The 24401-nt window shown below is 35.5% G+C and overlaps 1 protein-coding gene across 9 annotated transcripts in view; it reads left to right on the forward strand.

The window, feature by feature from the left end:
• Positions 1 to 24401, forward strand: part of GRM8 (glutamate metabotropic receptor 8) — an 858863-nt gene that overhangs the window by 733862 nt on the left and 100600 nt on the right. For all 9 annotated transcript variants that reach the window (XR_004058116.1, XM_030933345.1, XM_030933348.1 and 6 more), the window contains one exon: positions 23117 to 24052. Coding sequence is in view for 8 of the 9 variants with exons in the window: in XM_030933345.1 (XP_030789205.1) it covers positions 23117 to 24052 (936 nt within the window). In the remaining variant the exon portion in view is untranslated. The remainder of the gene's footprint in view (positions 1 to 23116; positions 24053 to 24401) is intronic.

A 24401-nucleotide genomic window follows, 5' to 3' on the forward strand; every position in this document is an offset into this window, starting at 1 on the left:
CTCCTGCCTCAGTCTCCCGAGTAGCTGTGATTACAGGCACCTGCCACCACACCTGGCTAATTTTTGTATCTTTAGTAGAGACTGGTTTTCACCGTGTTGGCCAGGCTGGTCTTGAACTCCTGACCTCAGGTGATCCAGCCACCTCTGCCTCCCAAAGTGCTGGGATGGCACGCACGAGTCACTGTGCCTGGCCCACTTTTTTTTTTTTTTGAAGAGGAGGACTGCTTCTCCATTGTCACTCTAGTTGTAGTGTCATCCCTGAGCCTTGGTTTGAGGCTTTACAATATTAGGTGCTAATCCGAAAAACGCAAAACAATAACTGGTTTTAAAGGCTTGACTAACTTTGAGAACTGAAATTATTCAAACATGCAGCTGCTCTCATGAGTTACTTCATTTCATGGATACAAAGTATTTTGTCTCTCATTCAAGTAACTTTAAACAAGGAGATAATTCTTCAACTATATGTACCCAACCCCAAGATAATTTATTATTTGGGGAAGTAAGGGTAAGAAAGTGCTCAAGCTGTTTTTGGTTTTTCAGAGATGGGAATATGTTCGCGTTTCAACTGGATGTTTTTGGTGCTTTGTAGACATAGTCATTGTACTTCATTTTAGTATTCTGAGATATGAGTTTTCCTTGATATGTCCTTTCACAGTCAATCAAATTGCTTTGCATGGGCATTAGCAAATATTAAGCAGAGAGTATTCAAATGTATGGTTCAAAGAGGAATTCAATCTGAGAGCATTTGTGTTCCACACTTATTTTAGGAAGAATAAAGTGAGCATTTGCATCTGTACAAGTAAACAAACACTGAATAGAAAACTGAGCTAAACAGAGCTATAAAGATTGAACAACAGTAACAAACTGCTAGTAGGTGCTTCATGTAGTGATCTAAAGTGTCAAATAGCAGAAATCCTTGTAATAAATTATTTTGCTATAAAATATTTAATATAAGAACAATTATAATTATAATATTTACAAAAACAATTATAAATATAAATAATAACTGGACACATTAATAAGAATATGAAATATAGCAAGTATAGTAAATGCAGGTATTTGTGGTAATTGTTCATTTAATAATAATGGATAATTAATGGATTGGATTTATGTTTGGATCATATTTGTGTGTGACAAGACAGGGATTCTAGTTTATAGCTGTTCTCAGCATTGTCTGATAGTGATGCAAGATAAATTTAACCATACACTGTTGAGTATTCTGCCTACCTCTTAGCCCAGGCCATAAAGACAGTCTCTTGGCCTGAGCAATTAATCTGAAGCTCCTTTCATCATGTGCCTGCTTTGCTTCTTCGCGTCCAGCTATGGGCACTCTGTTTGCAACCTAACTTGGCACCGTGTAATGGGATCGACTATAAATTGTACCTTACTCTTCCCTGTCACCACGGACCAGATTAAGCTTTCTATGAATCTATCAAAAAGATAAATTGCATCTGTTTTGTTCTATTTGTGTTTCTGTTCTAAATAATTTTATCTATGTTCTTTGTTTTGTTTTTAAGTGTTTCTTTGAGTTTTAACATCATAATTTATTCTTACTGCTCTCACATTTTCATTTTGAGTTATAGGCAACACATCCATCATTTCCATTCTAAAAATAAAAGGAATCTCTGTGCCACAAATTGGAATCTCAAATTCCAACTTACTCTTTTCTTCTTGCATTTATCCTATTATTTGCCAAACAAAACAGGAAGTTCTTTAAGAATGATAAATATTAACCATATGATGTTCATAATATATTAGAAAGAAAGTTATATAATTTAGTGCCCTAAAAATTAGCCTATATGACAATAAAAAGGAAGACTGGAAACAAAAACAGAAAATTGAAGAAAAACTATTTCTGAAATTCAGCTTTTGTAAAAATAATTTTGGTGAACTATACTTTCTATCTCATATTTTCCTCTAAGCAGGAGACTTTTTCTAGGTTTTGTTATATACCATGTGCTTTGCCTTTTGTTCTTCTCTTCCTTGTGACTCTTTTTAATTTTTGTTTATTTGAAATCGGGTTTCATTCTGTCACCCAGGCTAGAGTGCAGTGGCACGATCATAACTCACTGCACCCTCGACCTCCTGGGCTCAAGCAGTCCTTCCACCTTAGCTTCCTGAGTAGCTGGAACTACAGGCATGTGCCACCACATCAGGCTAATTATTATTATGATGATTTTTTTTTTTTTTTTTTTTTTTTTTTTGTAGAAATTGGGTCTTGCTATGTTACCTAGGCTGGTCTCAAACTTCTTAGCTCAAGCTGTCTGCCCATCTCAGCCTCCCAAAGTGCTGGGATTATGCTGGGATTACAGGCAAGAGCCACCACACCTGGCCTCCCTTGTTACTCTTTTGCTTGATTTATTATTGAGCTGGTTTCTCTAAAACTTATCTTTATGTTTTGATTTTTATCTACAATTTTACAATCTACAAAAAAATCTTATGTCTATATTTACATGTTTAGTAATTAAAGATGTGCTGTTTTCTGTTCCTTTACACTGAAACTAATAGCTTAAACAATTTTAGGAAGCACTTAATTCATTTTAAATTTCATTTATTTGAGGAAAGATTAGAATATATTTTTCCAAATATGAAACAATGATACATTACTATATATGTACTTCCAGAAGATAGGTGTTGACAATGAAAAATAAAGTGCGTAAGAGTACCATGAACATTGGGAGTAAATCCCATTTTGTATCTTTTGCAATTTGGTGAGTAAGGAAACTAACTGCCCTGCCACTGGCAATCCAAAATGCATTCAGCTTTCCTCTTCTGTTTATGTGTACTCTTAATATTTTGATTGCTAAGCTATCATTGATTTGCTTTCCAGCTATATCCATAGTAATGTGTACAATTTTTACAAACATCATCACCTAACAAATCTCTTGAGATGAGTGCAATGAAACCATTTTTTTGTATTGTAATCGATACAATTGGGTATTAGGTTAGCCTCTAAGAGTTCAATATCTGAGTCTGAGTTTAGATTACTACCATGTGATGTTCTTAATATATTCAAAACTAGATGTATTAGATGTGTTAGAGGGTTCATGTTATGCATTGGGGGATGGAGACAGGTTATAATCCATGCCAAGCAGAGTATTACATTGAGTTTTATTCATTTATGTGACGAATTCACCTTTCAGAACTACTTTTGGTCAAACAAAATATTGTTTTGGAGAAGTCAAGGTCACAAAGCTGGCATTTTAATATTTCATTCCATTTTTAAAATGAAAAAAATTAGAGCTGCAACATTGTGCTTATTTAATTAAAATAACCCAGCACAATATATCACATACAATGTATCAGTTACATAGTAATGAAATTATAGCAATGGTACACCAGAGCTGTACATTTTCTGGAATAAATTTTATACAAAGAAGAGAACATTTGGGATTTTTTAAAAATAATTTATCTGTTGTTTATTATAGTGTTGTTAAAATGGGAAATGGAAAATAGAATCTCTATCCAATTTAAGCAGGAAGTAGGGGATACATCACATTTATTTTAGGAAGAAGAATAGCAGCAGTTAGGGTGTTGGGCGGAATAAGTAGGTGAGTGAACAGGAGGAGGGATTGGTGGTGGTTGTTGATGATGATATTAGCTATTGCTAACTATAACTATTATGCCTACCCTGTTCTAGGTTATTTATATGGATTCATCCATTCAATACTAAAAAATCATTTGAAGTACGGTTTTACTGATTTATTTTCTCAGATGGGGAAATTGAGGCTCGGGGAAATATGTTTAGTAAGTTATAAATAAGAGACTTAAATCTTGATCTTATTCCAAAGCCTAATGTTTATTTAAACATGAAAATTTTCAAAATGACTTGTGAATATGGCTTTCAAGTTGTGAAGAATGATTTTATTATTGGAAACTGGAAACTTATAATGACAAAAGATAGATTTTCCTTTTTAAAGATAAACCAGGCCGATAACATGTATAACCATTTTAAATAAATGTAATTAGCTAAAATGCTTTGGCCAACAAATAACACATAGTAAGTACTTAGGAATTTTGCCATTATACATTCTGTTTTATATTTCAGAGTGAGGTTAACTGGATATCCAATCCTGGAAAGTTTGTATAATGAAGAGAAAGTATATAGAAATGGATTTTGAAGTATTAGCTTGTATTGTATAATTCTCAAAAGTGCCCAAAGAATGATAGCACATACTTGCTTTATTACATTCATGCTATTTCCTAATACTTACAAAAATTGAAAGTTGGATTATATTATCTCAAGATTGTACATTAAAATATTATTAGCACCTTTTATGTGAAATGCTAACTTAAGTAAAATAATATGGAGCCAAAGTATAAGACATATTTAAGGGACATATTAGGCACTGTCCATGACTTAAAGGAGGTTTAAAACTAATAGAAGAGTTCATTATAATATAGGAGCATAATGAAATTATCATACAAATGATATCAACAAAATTGCATGATGTGAGAGGAGGGATGGGCCACTTATGATTCAAGTGATCAGGTACAAATTAATGGAAGAGGCATTTGAATAATTATTGAAGGAATAGTAGTGTTTTGACAGCTAGGAATGGAAGAATGGTCTTCAAAGTAGGGGCAAAACAAGAGTCAATAGAGACATACGTAAGAGAAGATGAATACAAAAATTGAGTGAAGCATATAATTTTCTTATGGGCATTTTGTGTGATGCTCAAAAGGTAGATTGGGAAAGAGTGAGGGCATAAAGTCAGACTACTAATGTTTATTTTGCTTTGTAAACTGTGAGAAGTTGTAAATTTTCATTAGAGAAGTAAATAAGCAAACAAAGAGAATGTCAAGAGTATTTTATCTGGCCCTGATTTCTTTCTTTCTTTTTTTTTTTTTTTTTTTTTTTTTGAGATGGAGTCTGGCTCTGCCACCCAGGCTGGAATGCAGTGGCCGGATCTCAGCTCACTGCAAGCCCCGCCTCCTGGGTTTACGTCATTCTCCTGCCTCAGCCTCCCAAGTAGCTGGGACTACAGGCGCCCGCCTCGTCGCCCGGCTAGTTTTTTTTTTTTTTTTTTTTTTTTTTTTTTGTAGTTTTTTTAGTAGAGACGGGGTTTCACCGTATTAGTCAGGATGGTCTTGATCTCCTGACCTCGTGATCCGCCCGTCTCGGTCTCCCAAAGTGCTAGGATTACAGGCTTGAGCCACCGCGCCCAGCTCTGGCCCTGATTTCTATGTGCAAGATGGATTAGAAGAGAAAGAAAGTCTAGTTAAGTTTCCTTTGTGGTAGTCAAGGAATAGCATTATGATGAATGGTTCCAGCAGGGCTGGAAAAAAACATGGATGGATTAAAAAAAATTACATATGGTTGCCAATATAGGGCATAAAACTGAGTTGAAAAAAATTAGAGAAATCAAGAAGAAAATGTTTCGGCCAAATGGTGAATCTATTTGTAGACATGATGAGCTTTATGTCTCATACTTTAGTTCTATCTCACAGCGCTTGGTCCACAGGTCATTGGAAATGTTCTAGTTCATAAGTAATAAGATCAGGATTGAAGTACAGCAATGATGTTTAAGGCCAGGGAATAGTTGGGACCTCTGACAAAGACAAGTCAAAAAATATTAAGGATAAAACCATAGGCAGTCATAGGGGAACTATCAACAAGAAGAGTGAACCAGCATTCATGACAAGGAGAAATAATAATGATAGTGTTTAGATCTCAAGTAAGGAGCGCTTCAAAAAAGAGGTAGATAGAAAAGAGGCCATTAGATTTGAATGCCGATACCTTTCTCATGAGCATTTAAAATGAATAGATGGTAAAAGCTATTTTGCATGGGGAAGATGGTACAGGGGACATAAAACATTGCTTCTAAAGGTATGGTCAAGAAAGAATAAGAACGCAGGAGTTAAAGAATACAACTATGTCATAGATGGTATTTTCAAGGCGTGAGAGACCAGGGGTGTTTAAACAGCAATGCAGCAATATTATGTTATATTATTATTTAATTTCATAAATATGATATTTTCTTATTATTTTCCTTTTTTGTATTTATCATTACATCTGTATCTCAGAGTCAAGGCTGCGTATTTGAGTTTTTTCCTCTCTTTTTTTTTCTCCCTCAATTAGACTTGCCAGCTATCTGTAATTTTAACTGGTTATTCCATAGAAACTGTTCTTGGATTTTGTTTTTAATTAATTCACCATTATTCTGTTTCTAAGTCTTTTTTTAAAGTAATTCTTCCCTCTACTTCTTATAGTTTTATCTCTAATACTAAGTTCATTTATTTTTATTATTTCCTATTTTAAAATAAAACATCGAATGATACAAATTTTTGTTGTAAGTACAGATTTGTGTGTAACACTTAAGTTTTGATGCAGCTTTCTCATTATCTTTATTTCTAAATGGTCCTAATTGCACTTCTGACCTGACTTATTGGGAAGAATTATTGTTTAATTTCTAAGTGGTTGCATTTTATGCTTATAATCTTATTTATTTCTAGTTTTACTACAAAGTTATCAGAAAATGTGGCCTAAACAAAGATTTTCTTGAAAAAAGTTTAATCTATTAAGAATTTCTTTATGATTCATTTTAAAAAATACATTTTTGGCCAGGTACAGTGGCTCATGCCTGTAATCCCAGCACTTTGGGAGGTCAAGGCGGGCGGATCATGAGGGCAAGAGATGGAGACCATCTTTGCCAATATGGTGAAACCTCATCTCTACTAAAAATGCAAAAATTAGCCAGGCATGGTGGCTGGGGCCTGTAGTCCCAGCTGCTTGGGGGCTGAGGCAGGAGAATTGCTTGAACCCGGGAGGCAGAGGTTGCAGTGAACCGAGATCACTCCACTGCACTCTAGCCTGGGGACAGAGGGAGACTGGGTCTTGGAAACAAAACAAAACAAAGCGAAAAAAAAAAAAAAAAAAAAAAAAAACTCAAAAAAAAAAAAAAAACCTTTTTCATTGAACTCTGAAACTTGTCAATTTGTCATTTTTCTAACAGTTTTTTTTCTTGCTGTTTGCTTTATTGCCCATAAAACAACATGCAAGTTATATTTTTATTGAGACCTGGGCGTTAGGATCTAGATTATTGTTATATTCTTACATGTACATTGTATATTCTTCATAACTATTTTTGATAATAGAATCCTGTTTTATAACTAACTTTACTCATATTTTTGTAGGTTTCTCACATGTATCAGCAATCACAGTCATTTATTTTACACTATGGCTCCTATATTGGACTTCTCAAGTTTGCTTGAATTTTTAGTAGATTGCATTACATATTCAGGTAATTTTTCCCAATAAAGTGTCCTTAAATGTTATATTTTCTGAATGATTGTATATCTGACAGTTTCCTTCTAATCCTCAAACATAAAATAAACCTTGTCAGATTATTAATTATGTGATCATAAGAGTTTCTCCTAAAAAGTATTATGCTTCTTTTTATTCTGCATTTGTATTGTGGCAGAATAACTATAAATAAATAGAAGTATAAATGTAAAATACAACCACTTAGAAATTAAATAATAACTTTTCAGTAAGTCAGGTCAAAAGTGCAATCAGGATCATTTAGAAATAAAAAATAATGAGAAGGCTGCATCAAAACTTGAGACTATCTTTTTAAAAGAGTTTTACTAGATGATTTTATTAGGGGCGGGGGATCCTTGCTTGAATTTTATTGGGCTTTTCTTTAACTTGCAATTCCCCACCAAAATAATCTTATGTTTTGTCAGTTATTTACATTGATTTTGACTTTCAATCTATTTGCATAGATGTTTCTTCAGAAAAAAAAAAACTTTCCATATAACTTTCATTTTATTTTTCTATAACAGCTGTTTGGATCTATAATTCTCTGAATAGCCTCTGTCTTCTCTTTTCTTCCATATTTTCTATTATATGTTCCATGTTTGTATTTTTTTCTTCAGTGGTTTGTAGAAGAAGCTTTATGTGGTTTCTACATGAATAATTTGACTTCATGCAAACTCTACCTCTACCCTGCACTTCAATGTTTTCTATGTGGATTTAAATTTGACATTTCATTTTTAGCTCTCTGTACTTTGTCTCTTACCTGTCTTCCTTTTCAATTAGGTTTCTTAACTTTTCATTTCAACTTGCTCTTTTTTTTTTTTTTTGAGACGGAGTCTCACTCTGTCGCCCAGGACAGAGTGGCCGGATCTCAGCTCACTGCAAGCTCCGCCTCCCGGGTTCACGCCATTCTCCTGCCTCAGCCTCCTGAGTAGCTGGGACTACAGGCGCCTGCCACCTCGCCCGGCTAGTTTTTTTTTTTTTTTTTTGTATTTTTTTTAGTAGAGACGGGGTTTCACCATGTTAGCCAGGATGGTCTCTATCTCCTGACCTCGTGATCCGCCCGTCTGGGCCTCCCAAAGTGCTGGGATTACAGGCTTGAGCCACCGCGCCCGGCCTAACTTGCTCTTCTTTAAAATGCTTATTAAATTTATTTACACTTATGATTTTAAATGGCCATTGGTCCCACCAAGCTCATTTGGAAGATGGCAGCCTCCAGTACTTCTGCCCTTAGTTTCAGATGCCCAAAGTCAACTACAGTCAACGTTTTAAATTAATGGGTCCTTGATGTGTTTTACTCTTCTCTCCTGAATAATTTGCTCACACTTACTTCCTACTTCTTACTTTTCTGCTATGTTTATTTATATTGACTTCTCACCATGGGAAATGAGGAATTATCTCCTTTATACCTATTTTACCCCTGTTATTTACACTTCCTGTCCTACTATCTTCCCAGTGTAGCTACACCATACCTTACATTATCATGGTCATATAGATGCTGCTCATAACTGTGTCACCTGTTATGCTTTGATTACTTTTATTTTCTTGGAAATATTTTTGTTGTCCTTATAGCTAGTAACCATAATTTTTAAAGTTATCTGTTTAAATACTTAGTGTTTCTGTTTTGGTTTTTATGTAATTAAGATTTGTTTTTTACATACTTAAGGATGATTTATTCCCAAACTTTCTACCAGAGGACGTTTGGATAGTTAACAAGTTTATGTTCTTTTCGTTTCCTTTTTTTTTTAAAAAAAGTTATACTTTAAGTTCTAGGGTACATGTGCACGACGTGCAGATTTGTTACATATGTATGCATGTGCCATGTTGGTTTGCTGCACCCACCAACTCGCCATCTACATTAGGCATTTCTCCTAATGTTATCCCTCTCCCACATCCCCACCCATGACAGGCCCTGGTGTGTGATGTTAAAGTTTATGTTCTTAGAGAGTCTCTCCAGCTTCTCCAATTTAGACTGGTACCTGTCTAGGTGAACAGCACAGCTTGCATCCTAGGATCTCCCTTGACTGTCATTCTGAGGACGTTCTTCACATCCTTTTTATGGTGGATTCACATCTTTTTTGTGGTGCGTCTCCTATTTCCTGTAGCCAACTCCCCGTCTTCCTTCACTTATTTTCTTATTTAGGTTCAGCACATCAACTAGTGGTTTTTTAAATTTTGTTTTTTTGCTCTCCAGAATCTTTTATGATCTATTTGTTCTCGGGATTCTGATATCTCTGCAAGATATAAACTAATTTTATAAGATATAAACATATTTTTATATGTTGTGCTAGAATCTCAGAAGAACTTTTTAATCTAGAATTTCATATACTTTCATTCTGGAAAAATTTTGGTATTTTTATTTAATAATTCCAACTCCCTCTTTGCTTTTCCATGAATTCTTCTTATAAATATTGGGCATGCTGAAATTATCTTTAATTAACTTTTTTTGCGTAATTTTTTTCTCTATGTCTTTTTGCTTAAATTTCTGGGAGATTATCTCAACTTTACCTTCAAATTATTCTATTGAGTCTTCATTTCTGAGATTTCAATCAGAATTATAATTATTATCCAGAATTATAATTTATTATGAATAATAATGAATGGTAATGTATCATAGATATGTTATTAAACATAATAATTATAGTTAATTTATTCTCTCATGCTTTCTGAATTTTTTTATAGAAACTTCCTATTTTCATGCGTCTATGTTTTTTAGCAATCTCTGAAGTTATAGATAACTTTAGATACCTCCCTCTCCATGCTTTGGGGAAAAAGACTCCATTTTCCCCAAATTACTTTTCTCTCTATTTGTTTAATGTTGATTTTGCATGGCAGAATATTTCTTCAAATGCCCAATGATCTTTGGACTTCCATTTATATGTAAGGTGCACTAAAACGCTGATTTAAAACTCTTTGCACTTGGATGAGTCTGTTGACAGCGAGCTTCATTGAAAAATCACCTAATATTACAACATTTTGATCTTCTATGTTGCTAAATCTAAAATTTCCCAAAGGTGAATCTTCAAATCCCTTGTTAATTGTGTAAGACTGGCTAATAGTATTCTGTGACCCAGGTAGGAAAACAGAACTGGAAGACTCAAAACTCAGGATTCAGATTTTTACTTGGTACAACTAATTTCATGATGGTATCCCAATACCAACTGTGCCAGGTGTCTTGCATCCAAGAGATCCCTTGATTTACTTTGTAGGAAGAGTTCCATTCAGGGTTACTTTGAATAAAATATGCTAAATTCATATAAAAATGATTATGATGTCTCATATAGAATGAAATGACTAGAATAATCCTAGCTGGAGTGTGTATCTTACTGTAATGATTATGAAGGAAAAGGAATCACTAGGATGTAGCATTCTCACACCATGAAACAAATATTTACCTTATTCTAAGTTGTCCTGTGAGAATAAATCCTTTAAACAAATTACTACCAAATTATTTTGCTGCTTCTTTCTAAATCTGTTTTAAACTCTTTCTTTTCTATTCTCAGTGAACTGATCGCCTGGCCTGACTCATTCATTCCCTGCTCCTGTCTAAGGCCTCTCCTGTGTAGGGCCATATTCCCTTCACTTGGACTATTATTTTAAATGCCTTATGCTGACTTCACTGTCTCCTATCTCCTCTGCTCCCTTTTCTGGATGGGATGTTCCTAATAGAGTTGGTTTTCAAAACATTTTGGCTATCTATTATGGGTCATGCACTGCCCTGGGAGCATTGAGGAGAGGCAGTAAAATGTGATTCAGTCACCCTGGACTTGAGTCTATTAGACATCATTTACTAGCTGTGTGATGTGGTGCATATCAACCACTGTTCTATATTTCTTTAAACAAAATAGGAGGAAAATACTTAACTCACGGGGTTGCTATAAGCATTAAATGTTAAGTGATTAGAACAATCTGACACATAGTATGTCCTCAGTAAATGTTATTATTATTACTATTATTATCCTCTTTATGTGTTTTGTTTGTTTACTAATATAACTTGCCACTGAAAACATTCATTCCAAACCTCTTTGTCTATCTTTAACATTCTGAAGACATGTGTTCCTGTAACCTTCTATAGATTGCATTAAATACACGTTGAGTCATATGGGCTAACACTGAAATGGAAAAGTGTTTTGCACTGAACAGAACATCTCCTATATTGTTCAAAATATCACAGAATAATTTACAATGAATTATCTTAGTTTCTGCATGCACGAATCAAATTGGTACACGGAAAAAAGAAATTTACATAATTAAATGAAATAGTCTTAAAATTCGCAGCATAGACATTAGAGAGTACTAGTTCTGAGCTGATTTTAGTATTATTAACTTCTACTTATTAGCAATGAAGGATCAATTTAATTAGATTTAGTTATGAAGTACTGACCATATAGATTCAATGTAATTATTTATGCATAACATTTAAGTCATATTTTAAAATTTAGCTGACTTTTAAGTTCAAAAACATGAATACTATAATACTTTTAAATACTAGTCACAAAAATATAACATTAAAATAGTTAAAATAGTAGTTTTTATGGTAAACGTTCAGATGAAGTAATCCTACGTGAAAATACTTTATTGAAGGAATTTATTTAAAACTCTAAATTTGGTCATCTATAATCTAATCATGAACATAGTAACAAAAACATAACTCAGTGGCTTCTAATTAAAAATGGTCACTGTGATATCCAAATTATAATTATGAGTTAAAATTTAAGGGAAAAGATTATTCTACTTCAATACTCTTGCAAAAATACCATATGTGCCCTGCATATTTGCATATGCACTGTGTTGAGGTGAAGCCTTATAATAAAGTTACTACATCCCATTTACCCAAAATATTACAGGTCTGCACCCTGCCCTCAAACCACCTCACACACAATATATATGCCAACATGCACACTCAAGGTGCCACCATCCGTGGACTCGGACTTAAGTGGAGAAGGCACTCTTTTACATGGCTTTTTCTGCATAGAACTGGAGTGAAAAATGGGGCACTTCATGTAACAATTACCAGAAACTACCATTAAGAGCTGAGATTGTTGGAAGATGAAAGCAAGGAATAGCAGATCTGGATGAAATCCAGAGAAGGTGACTTTTGACTTTTTGCTCCTGATATAATTTTTGGACAGACCAACTATATTTAATGATGGGTAGAGAGTGGATATCTTTTCTCCAGTGCTCCTCTCAGTCCTAATAAAGGAACCTGCAGTTTCTATCTTTTACATCATCTGTTCATAAAATACTTTGAAGGCCAGGCACGTTGGCTCACGCTTGTAATCCCAGCACTTTGGGAGGCCAAGGCAGGCGGATCACAAGGTCAGGAGTTCGAGAGCAGCCTGACCAATATGGTGAAACCCCATCTCTACTAAAAATACAAAAATTAGCTAGGCATGGTGGCGCGTACCTGTAGTCCCAGCTACTCGGGAGGCTGAGGCAGAAGAATCGTTTGAACCCAGGAGGCGGAGGTTGCAGTGAGCTGAGATCATGCCACCCAGCCTGGGCGACAGAGTGAGACTCCAAAACAAAAAACAATACTTTCAAAATATTAATTTGTTAAGTCTTCCAAACATCCTTGTGAGGTATGCATCAGGGTACTTAGTCTCCTCAAAATTAGCTTCTCTGAAGTTATGGATGACATAATCTAGAGACCACACAGATTTAGGAAATGATAAGTTTAGTACTCCCATCTGCCTACTGCCTAAAGCCAGGCCTACTCAAACACTAAATAGAGAGAAGTTATAAATTTCTAGTCATAGACAAGTTTATCACATGTTCTGTTTATTAATCAAGTTATATATTTATCAAACATGGAACTCCTACTAAGTCCTAGGTCTTAATATAGGGGTTGGGTATAAAAATATTTGGTCCTTGAGATTAATGTGCTCTCATTCTGGTGGGGAAATAAACACATGAACAGATAATCACCATATAATGCCAAAGTGTTGCGATAAAAGTATGTCTTGGAGGAGGTTGAAACACAGAGAAGGAACATACCCACCTGTCTGGGACAAAGTAGATAACAGAAGACTTCACAGAAAAGTTATCTCATGAAGGTAAACAGGGACCCTAAATTTTCAAATCCTATGGTTATGAAATTTGACTGTCTTCATACATTACCAAGTACTTCATCATTCCTGAAATTAACTATTTGTTTGACCTCTTGGACTGTGGGCTAGATTCTTCCCTTGTTACATCATTTTCCGCTGGTCTTCCTGAGTGTGCTTCTTAAATTGACTCTTTCCAGTGCTCCATTTGTGCCATCTTCTCTTTGTACTTCATGTCTGTGGGAGAAAGCTCTCTTATAAATATTCATGACCTCAATTGCCTTGCATATAACTGTGCCTTTGAAATCTTTACCTCTAGGCAAACTTGACTCAGAAGCCCATGAACTAAGTCATGATCAGCCATTCAAAACCAGTCATTCCCTTGTACGCCTCTTTTCAGTGAAGGGTACCATACCTATTCACATGGCATTTTAGTCTTTCTTCATACATTCAAAAATATTTATTGATATCTATTAGGTCTAGTCATGATGTTAGGATCTAGAACACAGTGGAGGAAAATCAGACCTGACGTCTACTTTCCTGAGGAAAATAAACTTTTAATTAGTGGCTTAGCAAAGTACAGTTCATTACTTGCATGTGTCAGAATCACTAGAGGAAGGAGGGATTCTTTGAAACATGCCAATATAGGGTTCTTTCTCAGACCTATTGAGTTGTAATATCTAAGAATGAGAAATATGCATTTTAAGTAAACCCTTAAGTGATTCTCAGGAATATAACCTAAAATTTAGAACCCACTTTTTATTTTATATATATTTTTTTAACTAAAATGTAAACTTTAATGTTGAAAATGCAAACTTGGGGAAGACAGAAAAGATCACACACAAGGCTGTCACTTCACACTTGGAAGATGGCACAGTGGCCTGGCAGAGGTGCTCCTCACTTCCCAGATTGGGTGGCCGCTAAGAGGAAAACCCACTTTTTAAAATAAAAATAAAATCAAACAAATACATAATCATGTACTGTAAAAGTCCGTGGAAGAACAGTAAAAGGACTAAGGAGGATTGCTAAATGATGGTTGCGCATTGCCTGGGAGTCAGACAGGGACAACATCATGCATGGATGTCCATGTAGGCTGCTTTATTGGATTTATGTATGCAGTGGAAGGAAGTGAAACGCTAAAGATGAATGTCAAATCGGAAAACTAGATCCCATCTTTTCATGCATCTTTTGCCCTTATTCTACCATGATCTCTGTTGTCTTTACTGTATCTCAAATCTATCCTATCTTCTTCATCACCACTGCTTAGACACAGTCCGCAAGGTCTTGTTTTGCTTGACATTATGGCAGTATTTCTCTAATCTGTGTTCTTGCTTCTCTGCCATCCTCCCTCTGATCTGTCACCACAGTGAACTCTCCAAAATTAAAAAAAAATACTATCATGTCATATATTTGCCCAAAAGTCTGTTAATCATTCACCACAGCTTTAAAGAATAAAGTCTGCAAACTTGGTGCTGCTTACAAAGCCCTTCATTGTATGGCCACTGGCTGTCTTGTGGTCATACATACTGTGTTCTAATCATACCGTATTGCTTACAGTGATTACAGTATGTGTTTGCTTATAGGATTCATCCAACTGAAATGCCTTTCTTTGTCTTCTCCAGTTCCATTTTATCTTTCAAGGCAGTCTTACCTCCCCTGAGAAACTTTTTACCCTGTGCTGATGTTGAAGTGCCCCAGCTCTATGTTCTCCTAGTATCCTTTGCATGACTTTTTAACATCACTTGTAATTTTTGTGATCATTACTGATTAATTGACTTTCTGTCCCATGGACTGTGATTCTATGAAAGAAGAAACTATTCCGTTCTGTATGTACAGCCCCTAGTACAAACCCACATTTATTAGCTGACAAATGGGGCATTTTTTGACTATACTTTATTAATATGAATGCTGACCCTTTAGAGCCTATATTAGTTTTCTAGGGTTGCCACAACAAAGTACCACAGACTGAGTGGCTTAAATAACAGAAATTTATTTTCTCATAGTTCTGGAGGCCAGAAGTCCAAGATGTTGGCATAGTTGTTTTTCTTTGAGGCCTCACTCCTTGACTTATAGATGGTTTTCTCCTTGTGCCATTACGTGGCCTTCCCTCTATTCATGCCTGTGTCCTAACTCTGTCTTCTTGTAAAAACGTCGGTTATATTGGATAATGTCCCACCCTAGTAATCTTATTTGACTTTAATTACCTCTTTAAAGATTCTATCTCTAAATACAGTCACATTCTGAGATGTTGAGGGCTAAGACTTCAACGTATGAATTTTGGGAGGTACACGATTCAGCCCATAACAGAATTCCTTAGCACTAGCGAAGTATTTAGTGATTAGAATGCTATGACCTCAAGTAGCTCTTAGCTCCAGGAATCTTTCTTGTATGTACCCTTGTACCTGATAATCTGTATCTAACAAATTTAGATGGTCCTTGAAGAAGCAGCTGACAGAATCCTCACATTTTTCCCATGGCCACTGCCATTCCTTAGATTCCTGTTGTCATCTTTTGTCTGGAATTCTGCTACAGCCTCAGCGTGACTGACTTCTGTCTAGTCTTGGACTCCTCCAGTCTTCTTTCTACCCTACAGTCCAGAGATTCTAAAACGTGTCTCATCATCTTTGTCCTGGCTATATCCCTATGGAAGATCCCCACTACCTTCAGGATGGCATCCAAACTCCTCTCAATGGCTCACAAGGCCCTTCATGATCTCACATGTACCCTCTTTCCTGGCCTGTTTCTTGCTTCTTCATCCATTGCTTTTATCTACCTTCCTGCTATTCTTAATACTTTTAGTTCCTCCAGTTTGCCAAGGCTTCTTGAGACTATATCTTAGTAATTTTGTTTTTTGCCTGATGTGCTATTGAGCTCCTCTTCTGTGCCTTGTCTCCTGCACAACCTCCAGACTGCTGTCTGCACTTCCATGAACCTGGACTTCGTGGTTCTGCTGTGTGCTCTTCTAGCAGTTCCATTTCCTCATCCTTCTCTAAGGGAGCCTCGATTGGCCTTTGTTTTTCTCTCTCCCCATCTACATTGTGTCTGGAGGGCAAGAACCATGTCTTGGTCTTGTTGAATTCTCACATTGAACTTTGTGCCTTGAACAAAATGGGCATGCAGTATGTTTTTGTACAGTAATAGAGGACTGAGTCTTATACAGTAATAGACTGAGTCTTAAAACCAGTTGAAAATATCAACTTAAATAGTCTCCACATTTTTAAAATAACAGCTTTATAGAGATAACTTACATGCCCAAAATGATTTCTTTCAAAGTATGCAATTCAGTGGTTCTTTGTATATTTACAGCGTTGTACATCCATCACCAATATCTAATTTTATATCATTTTCATCATCATCCAAGAAATCCGATACCCTTTAGTGCATATTCTCTCTTTCCTTCCTCCCTAGCTCCTGGAATTCAATGGATTTGCCTATTCTGGATATTATATATAAAATAAAAACATACAATATGTAGTATTTTGTGATTAGCTTCATTCATTTCTTAGTGTAATGTTTTCAAGATCCATACATTTTGTAGTAGGTGTCAATACACTATTCCTTTTTATTGCTAAGTAATATAGATATACCACATTTGTTTATCCTTTCATCAGTTAATGGACATTTGGGTTGTTTCTGGTTTTCAGGGGTATTATGAATAATGCTATTATGAACACTTATACACAAATTGTTGTGGGAACATACGTGTTTAACGATCTTTTATATATACCTAGAAGTGGAATTGCTAGGTCATATCGAAACCCTGTGTTTAGCTTTCTAAGGAATTGTCAAATTTTCCAAAGCTACGGTACCATTTTACATTGCCACATCAATGCAAAGAATTCCTTCATCAACACTTGCTATTGTCTTTATTTTTTATTATAATAGTCCTGGTTGGTGCTCTGGTTTTGATTGAGATTACCCTGATAGCTAATAATGTTAGGCATATTTTCATGCACTATTGACCATTTGTATATCTTCTTTGGGAAATGTCTATTCAATTTATTAGCTCATTTGTAATTGAATTATTTGCAATTGAATTATTGGTCTTTTAACTGTTGAATTTTAACAGTTTTTGAAAAATATATTCTGGATACAAGTTCCTTAATAGAGATAATAATGACTTGAAAATATTTTTGCCTGTCCTGTGGGATGTCTTTTAACAGTCTTGGTGGTGTCTCTTGAACCACAAAATTATTTAATATTGATGAAGTGCAAGTTTTTTTGTTGTTGTTGCTTCTGCTTTTGGTGTCATATCTAAAAAACACTGCCTGACACAAGGTCATAAACATTTACTCCTGTTTTCTTCTAAGAGTTTTTAAGTTTCAGTTGTTGCGTGTGTCTTGGATCCTTTTTGAGTTAAGTTTTGTATACAGTATGAGATAGGTGTCTAACTTCATTATTTTGCATACAGATAGGTGTTTATTTCTGGACTCTCTAGTCTATGCCACTAATTTGTTTATTATTATACCTGTACTATGTTGTCTTGATTATTACATCCTTTGTAGTAAGTTTTAAAATCAGGAAATGTGAATACTCCGTCTTTGTTCTTTGCTTTCAAAATGTTGGCTATTCTAGGTTCCTTATATTTCCATATAAATTTTAGGATCAGATTATCAATTTCAATGAAGGAGCCAGCTGAGATTTTGACTGGGATTGTGTTGAATATGTATGCAGATCAATGTGGGAAGTATGGCTATCTTAGCAGTAGTAAATCATCTGATTCGTAAACATAGGATTTTTTTTCACCTATTTATACTTTTTTTTCACTTTTTTCAATGATGTTTTGTAGTTTTTCCTGGATAAGTCTTGCACTTCTTTTACTAAGTTTATCCCTAGGTATTTTATTTTCAATGTTAATGTAAATGACTTTTTTTCTTAATTTTATTTAAATGTCTTTAAAATAGGAGAAGTCTTTGCACTTTTAAAGGTTATGTAGATCTGGAACATCACAGAGAAACAGAATTTCAGCCTGGGGATCATCTCAAGCTTATTAAATTTTTGAAAGGACATGGGCTACTTTGAAGAAGAGAAAAATATTGTTTTCTTTGTGATCACTTAAAGCTGTACATGACTCTAAGGAAGTACAGAATATTAAGGAATATATATACACACACACAAATACATATATATAATACATATAACTATATAATTTTATATTCTGTTATCAAATTAACTGTGCCACATGTACTCATTCATGTGTGAATCATGTGATATGCAAAATACAATACTAAATTTTGAAATTTTAAGTACACATGCAAATTGTATGCATTTATAAAGCCTATTGATTACATGAAATTTAATGAGTAATGGTGTAAAAATAATCATTAGTGTCTCTGGAAGTATTTGCATATGCAATCTTCCATTACATAAGTCAGATATGTTGAGTTTTGAATATCAGGGTGTCAAACTAGTCAACAAAATAATTATTAACACTATGCTTACGTATATAGAGCAAGAGGAAACGTGTTAAGAATGGTATGACTAAGTATCAGTTATCTGTAAACATTGTATTTAAAATTTTCCCACATCCTGTATATGGTAAGCACATTAACAAAGATATTACTTGATATTTTGGAAAAACATTGTATTAGAGATATTAGATTGAGAGTTCTGTAATGAATACTGAAAATTATTAATTGTAATGGGGCTTTTAATTGTTCAACATTCTTGTAATCCTTTCTTCAGGAGTCATTAAAACTATACAGAAGAAAATTATTCCATAAAAATTATATTATTTTTAAAGAGTTTATAAAACAGTACTCTTAACTGCCTTTTATGAAAAGATGGAAAATTTAAAAATGCAAGCACGCTCACCTGGAAACTTTGGTTTCATGATTGTTTGTGTATTTGTCTGCAATAATAACAGGATTCGACAGCAGAAACCAGCTGATGACTTACATTTTCTGAAATGCACTGGATTGAAACCTATTGAATGAATCACTATTGGTAAACATTGTCAAGCTAAGAATAGGCCATTGTTTTGTCCCTGGAAGATCTATCTATATAACTATCCTCCATTTGTTATACCATGTATTTTAGACTGAAAACGTCTTAATAACAGAATAATACCAAAGGTGAGGAAGGCAAATTTTCAAAATATATAGTTAAGGCATCTCTTCATACTTATAATGAAAGATGGTATAATTTGTTAATATAGCAATAAACAAAGGTTGAATAATCTTTGTTTATGCTTTGTAACAGTTGTGGAAATTAGGCAGTTTTCATTTACTTTCAAATAGTGTTGGTTTTAATTATTATTTAGCAAGTATGTACAATAAGTTGTTAGTGTCAAATATTACTGTATTTATAAGATCCTTGTTCAAGCATTTGTTATTTGTCCTTTCTTGAAGTGGATACTAGTGAGTTTGCAGACGTTAGCTATGAAATCGATTTAGAGTATAGTTTAGCATAAATAGATTCCTTGATGAAAATGAAGTCATGTATATTTAGCATGTATATTTAACATATTTATTAAAACATAACCTGTAAACTATAACATTACCATCTCCTTTATAATAAAAATATCACACGTATTGCTTAATTTTCTTTTACTTAAAGAAAATTCATAGTTGTTAAAAACTGTGGTATTTTTCATAGTCTTATAACTTTATTTTTCATTTATGAAAAACGTTTTTTCACTGGTTCAAAACATTAAAAATTTATCAAGGAAAATTTCACATTTAACTTATAATGATAAATACTTATCTATGTAATGAGACTTACCTGGTATAGGTATATTTCTTTTTTAACACGTCTCATGTTCTTCTGAGAAATAATACATATTGAAAATTAAAGCTTCCGACACGTGGTTAGAGACACTGACCTTTAAGGTTTCTTGACGTTTAATGTTTCCAATATATTTTTCTGTTTGTTGTTGTTGTTGTTGTTTTGTTTGTTTGTTTTTTTGAGCAGGAACATTGTAAATCTATGGAGGTTCCCAACAAAATGCAATTTTGTTTCTACAGTAATTAGCTTTTACATATATCCTTGAAAAACGTATTTTCTTATCTTATAAGAGTCCATTAGGGTATAAAGTTAATTACCGAAGCACCCAGTGGAGCATTTCATTTTTTTCTCAGTGTTTTTTTAAAGAAATCACTGTGTGCTTCCATTTACCTTTCTTTCTTCCTGCAATCTTATAAGTAAATAAAATATAATATTTTTAAGTCATTAAAACCTAATAAGAAACTAGAGGGTTATAGTAGATTACATTTCTTTTGTGATAAGCTGACAGGATAGATCTAATAGTCTCAAATGCCCTGATGAAGTAGCGTCTACTTTCTCAAGGGAGGATGTCTGAAATTAAAGACACGAAGTCTCTACTCTACCTTGAGGAGATTTGACAGCCCTTTAAAAGTATTGAGCTTGAAGACTACAGTTCTCTGGCCTCAACGATTCACCCCAGATTCAAGAAAGGAAAGCATTCTAAAGTAATCGTTCATGAGAACACTTTCAGTCACCTGATTGTCAAAGAGTAAGCCACCATAAGAATGAGGAAGGAATATTGCTAAAGCTACATACTTGGGGCTGTTTTGGAAGTATACAGTAGCTGTCCCTGGGTGTGCCTTCTCGATAGATAACTACACTGATATTAAAATGAAAGTGGCCACCAAGTAGCTAAGTTTAATTTGAGCTGCATTTGTTTTCTATTGTTGTAGAACAAATAACTCCAAAATGTAGCAGTTTAAAACAATAACCCTCATCTCACAATATTTCTATAGATCAGAAATTCAGGAACAGGTTAGCTGGGTTTTCTTGGCTCAGGGTCTCTCATGAGGTTGTATTCAAGATGTCATTCAGATGTCACCTGAAGGCTTGACTGGAGCCAGACGATGACTTTCTGGGCATCTCCTTCACACGCATGGGAAGTTGGTGCTTGCTGTGGGCAGGAGGCCTCCATTCTTTCCACAGGGCTGCTGAGAGTATTGATGATGAAGTAGGAGGGCTCTGGAGGTGGACACTAGACCAATCTGAGGACTGGTTGACACAGGGACAGGACAGAAGCAGCTTCCCATAAGACATGCCCACCATTGCCATTGGCAGTTACAGCCTCTTTATATGGCAATGACCTGCAACCCAGTAGTTATTACCCTTTTCCTAGAAATTTCTGCATAATCCCCAGAACTGCATAATCTGCAAAACTGCCCTGAGCTGTTGCTCTCTGCCTGGAGGGTAACTCTGCAGGAACAGTCATGGAGCTGTAACACTGCCTGGAACTGTAACACTGCTGCTTCAGTAAAGCTGTTTTCTTCTAACCGCCATCAGCTTGCCCTTGAATTCTTTCCTGGGTGAAGCCAAGAATTCTGGCAGGCTTGGTCCCACTTTGGGGCTCGTCTGTCCTGCATCAGTGACACTGGAGTGCTTCCGCTCAAGTGAATTATCCAGCAGAGGCAAGGCTGAAACCAAAATGCCTTTTATGACCTGGCCTCAGAAGAGACATACCATCATTTCTGGAATATACTATCGTTTACCCAGACTAGCCCTATTCAAAGTGGGAGGGGGCCACAGGAGTACGTGAATTTTCAGAGGTGAGCTTACTGGGGGCATGGTGGAGTAGACTACCACAGAGCATAGTAATTATTTTGGATTATCAGTAAAGATGAACTTATGAAAATAAGTTATTCTTTTTCTCTGAAACATTCCTTCATCTCCCTTTTCTGTGCCTCTTCAGCACCCTCTATTTCCAAATCCCAGTACTTCTAAGCTGTATCCTTATTCCTCAGGGCTCTGCTGTGGTGCCTTTCCTATCCTTTCTCCCTCATGAATTCAACAAATATGTATTGAGGGCAAATTGCATGCCAGTCACTGTTTGTTCACGCCAGTGAAAAAATTACTCATTTCATAGAGCTTACCTTTTATAGTAGCTGCTTTTCATAGTAAGTGGTCTTCTGTCATTCATAATTTTTAATTTTGTCCTATTAGCATTCTGCTAAAATTACTGTATGTCTAATAAGAAAAACAAATTCAAGGTAAGAGATCAATGATTGGCACTGTCTCTTTCATGAACTGCTTGTATTTCAATAGAGTTATTCTATGATATAACCTGAAAGCATAAGGTTGGATTTTAAGGCCCTGAGGCAGATACTGAGTAAAGTAAGGAAAATCTCATTTGCACTAATTTCCCTGCTTTAAATCACCATAGAGCCACTTTCGTTCAGTAAAAAAACATTGCCATCAGCTTATCTCATTCAGCATGGTGTTTTGCCCAACATGGAAATGAAAGACTAAGAAAAAAAGGATATTTCAAGCCTAAACAGGGGCACAACACATTAATATAGTTATCTGCATGAACACATGAGGAAAGTCAGAGATTAAAGCAACTCATTTTGCCATTTCCTTTCAAAATTGATGCAGCGTGATTTGAATTTCTCTAAGTATGGTAGAAAGACAGGGATCATCTTTTATATATGTTTATATCCTAACCCCGTGTTTCAGGGATTCTGCCATTTATATTTGTGATTAACTCTAAAGCATCTTTCTATGGGGCTTATTCATTTTTGTATTTTATTTTTTTAGTTTTAAAACTGTTTTGACCAATAAATCTTTCTCCAGATGTGACATTGGTCAGCATTGAGGAGGTAAATGGAAACTAATGACACTCATCAAGTTGATGAGGTGAATGATATGTTGGATCCAGTCACTTAACACTTTCATAAAGTCAATATCAGGGGAAAAAACTAGGCTCTTATTATGGTAAACTGTATTTGTACTGTCAGCATTCTGTGATTTATTACAAACCCGTGGCTAGGATTAGGATATTATAAATGGGGGAAAAAATGGAAGGCTCATTAATTTTTTATACCCACAGGTGGAACACATGCAGTGGGCTCATAGAGAACATACTCACCCGGCGTCTGTCTGCAGCCTGCCGTGTAAGCCGGGGGAGAGGAAGAAAACGGTGAAAGGGGTCCCTTGCTGCTGGCACTGTGAACGCTGTGAAGGTTACAACTACCAGGTGGATGAGCTGTCCTGTGAACTTTGCCCTCTGGATCAGAGACCCAACATCAACCGCACAGGCTGCCAGCTTATCCCCATCATCAAATTGGAGTGGCATTCTCCCTGGGCTGTGGTGCCTGTGTTTGTTGCAATATTGGGAATTATTGCCACCACCTTTGTGATCGTGACCTTTGTCCGCTATAATGACACACCTATCGTGAGGGCCTCAGGACGCGAACTTAGTTATGTGCTCCTAACAGGGATTTTTCTCTGTTATTCAATCACCTTTTTAATGATTGCAGCACCGGATACAATCATATGCTCCTTCCGACGAATCTTCCTGGGACTTGGCATGTGTTTCAGCTATGCAGCCCTTCTGACCAAAACAAACCGTATCCATCGAATATTTGAGCAGGGGAAGAAATCTGTCACAGCGCCCAAGTTTATTAGTCCAGCATCTCAGCTGGTGATCACCTTCAGCCTCATCTCCGTCCAGCTCCTTGGAGTATTTGTCTGGTTTGTTGTGGATCCCCCCCACATCATCATTGACTATGGAGAGCAGCGGACACTAGATCCAGAGAAGGCCAGGGGAGTGCTCAAGTGTGACATTTCTGATCTCTCACTCATTTGTTCACTTGGATACAGTATCCTCTTGATGGTCACTTGTACTGTTTATGCCATTAAAACGAGAGGTGTCCCAGAGACTTTCAATGAAGCCAAACCTATTGGATTTACCATGTATACCACCTGTATCATTTGGTTAGCTTTCATCCCCATCTTTTTTGGTACAGCCCAGTCAGCAGAAAAGGTAAGTGGCAGAAAATACACTTGACAACTTTTTCCTGGATTGAACATCTTCTTTTAGGATGCTTTTCCTCCTTTTATTTGGTTCACTTATATTCTCTCAAGATGCTTCAGTCTGTGCTATTCTTAGTGTGTGTGTGTATATATATATCCATCCATCAAGGTCACATTGCTTTGAATTTGTGTTGACAAAGCCTGATTTTCCATGAAAAACACTTTAATGTGTCCTCCTTGGCAAGGTTGAAGATTGACAGAGCTCACATCACTTTCTGAGTCTCCTTTCCCAGCTCTGCTATCTGCTAACATCACTGTTCTTTTCCAAATGTTAATTAAAAGAGGGAGGAAGAAAGGGC

Source organism: Rhinopithecus roxellana, chromosome 6 (assembly GCF_007565055.1).
Source record: "Rhinopithecus roxellana isolate Shanxi Qingling chromosome 6, ASM756505v1, whole genome shotgun sequence".
In the NCBI taxonomy this organism is placed as follows: Eukaryota; Metazoa; Chordata; class Mammalia; order Primates; family Cercopithecidae; genus Rhinopithecus; species Rhinopithecus roxellana.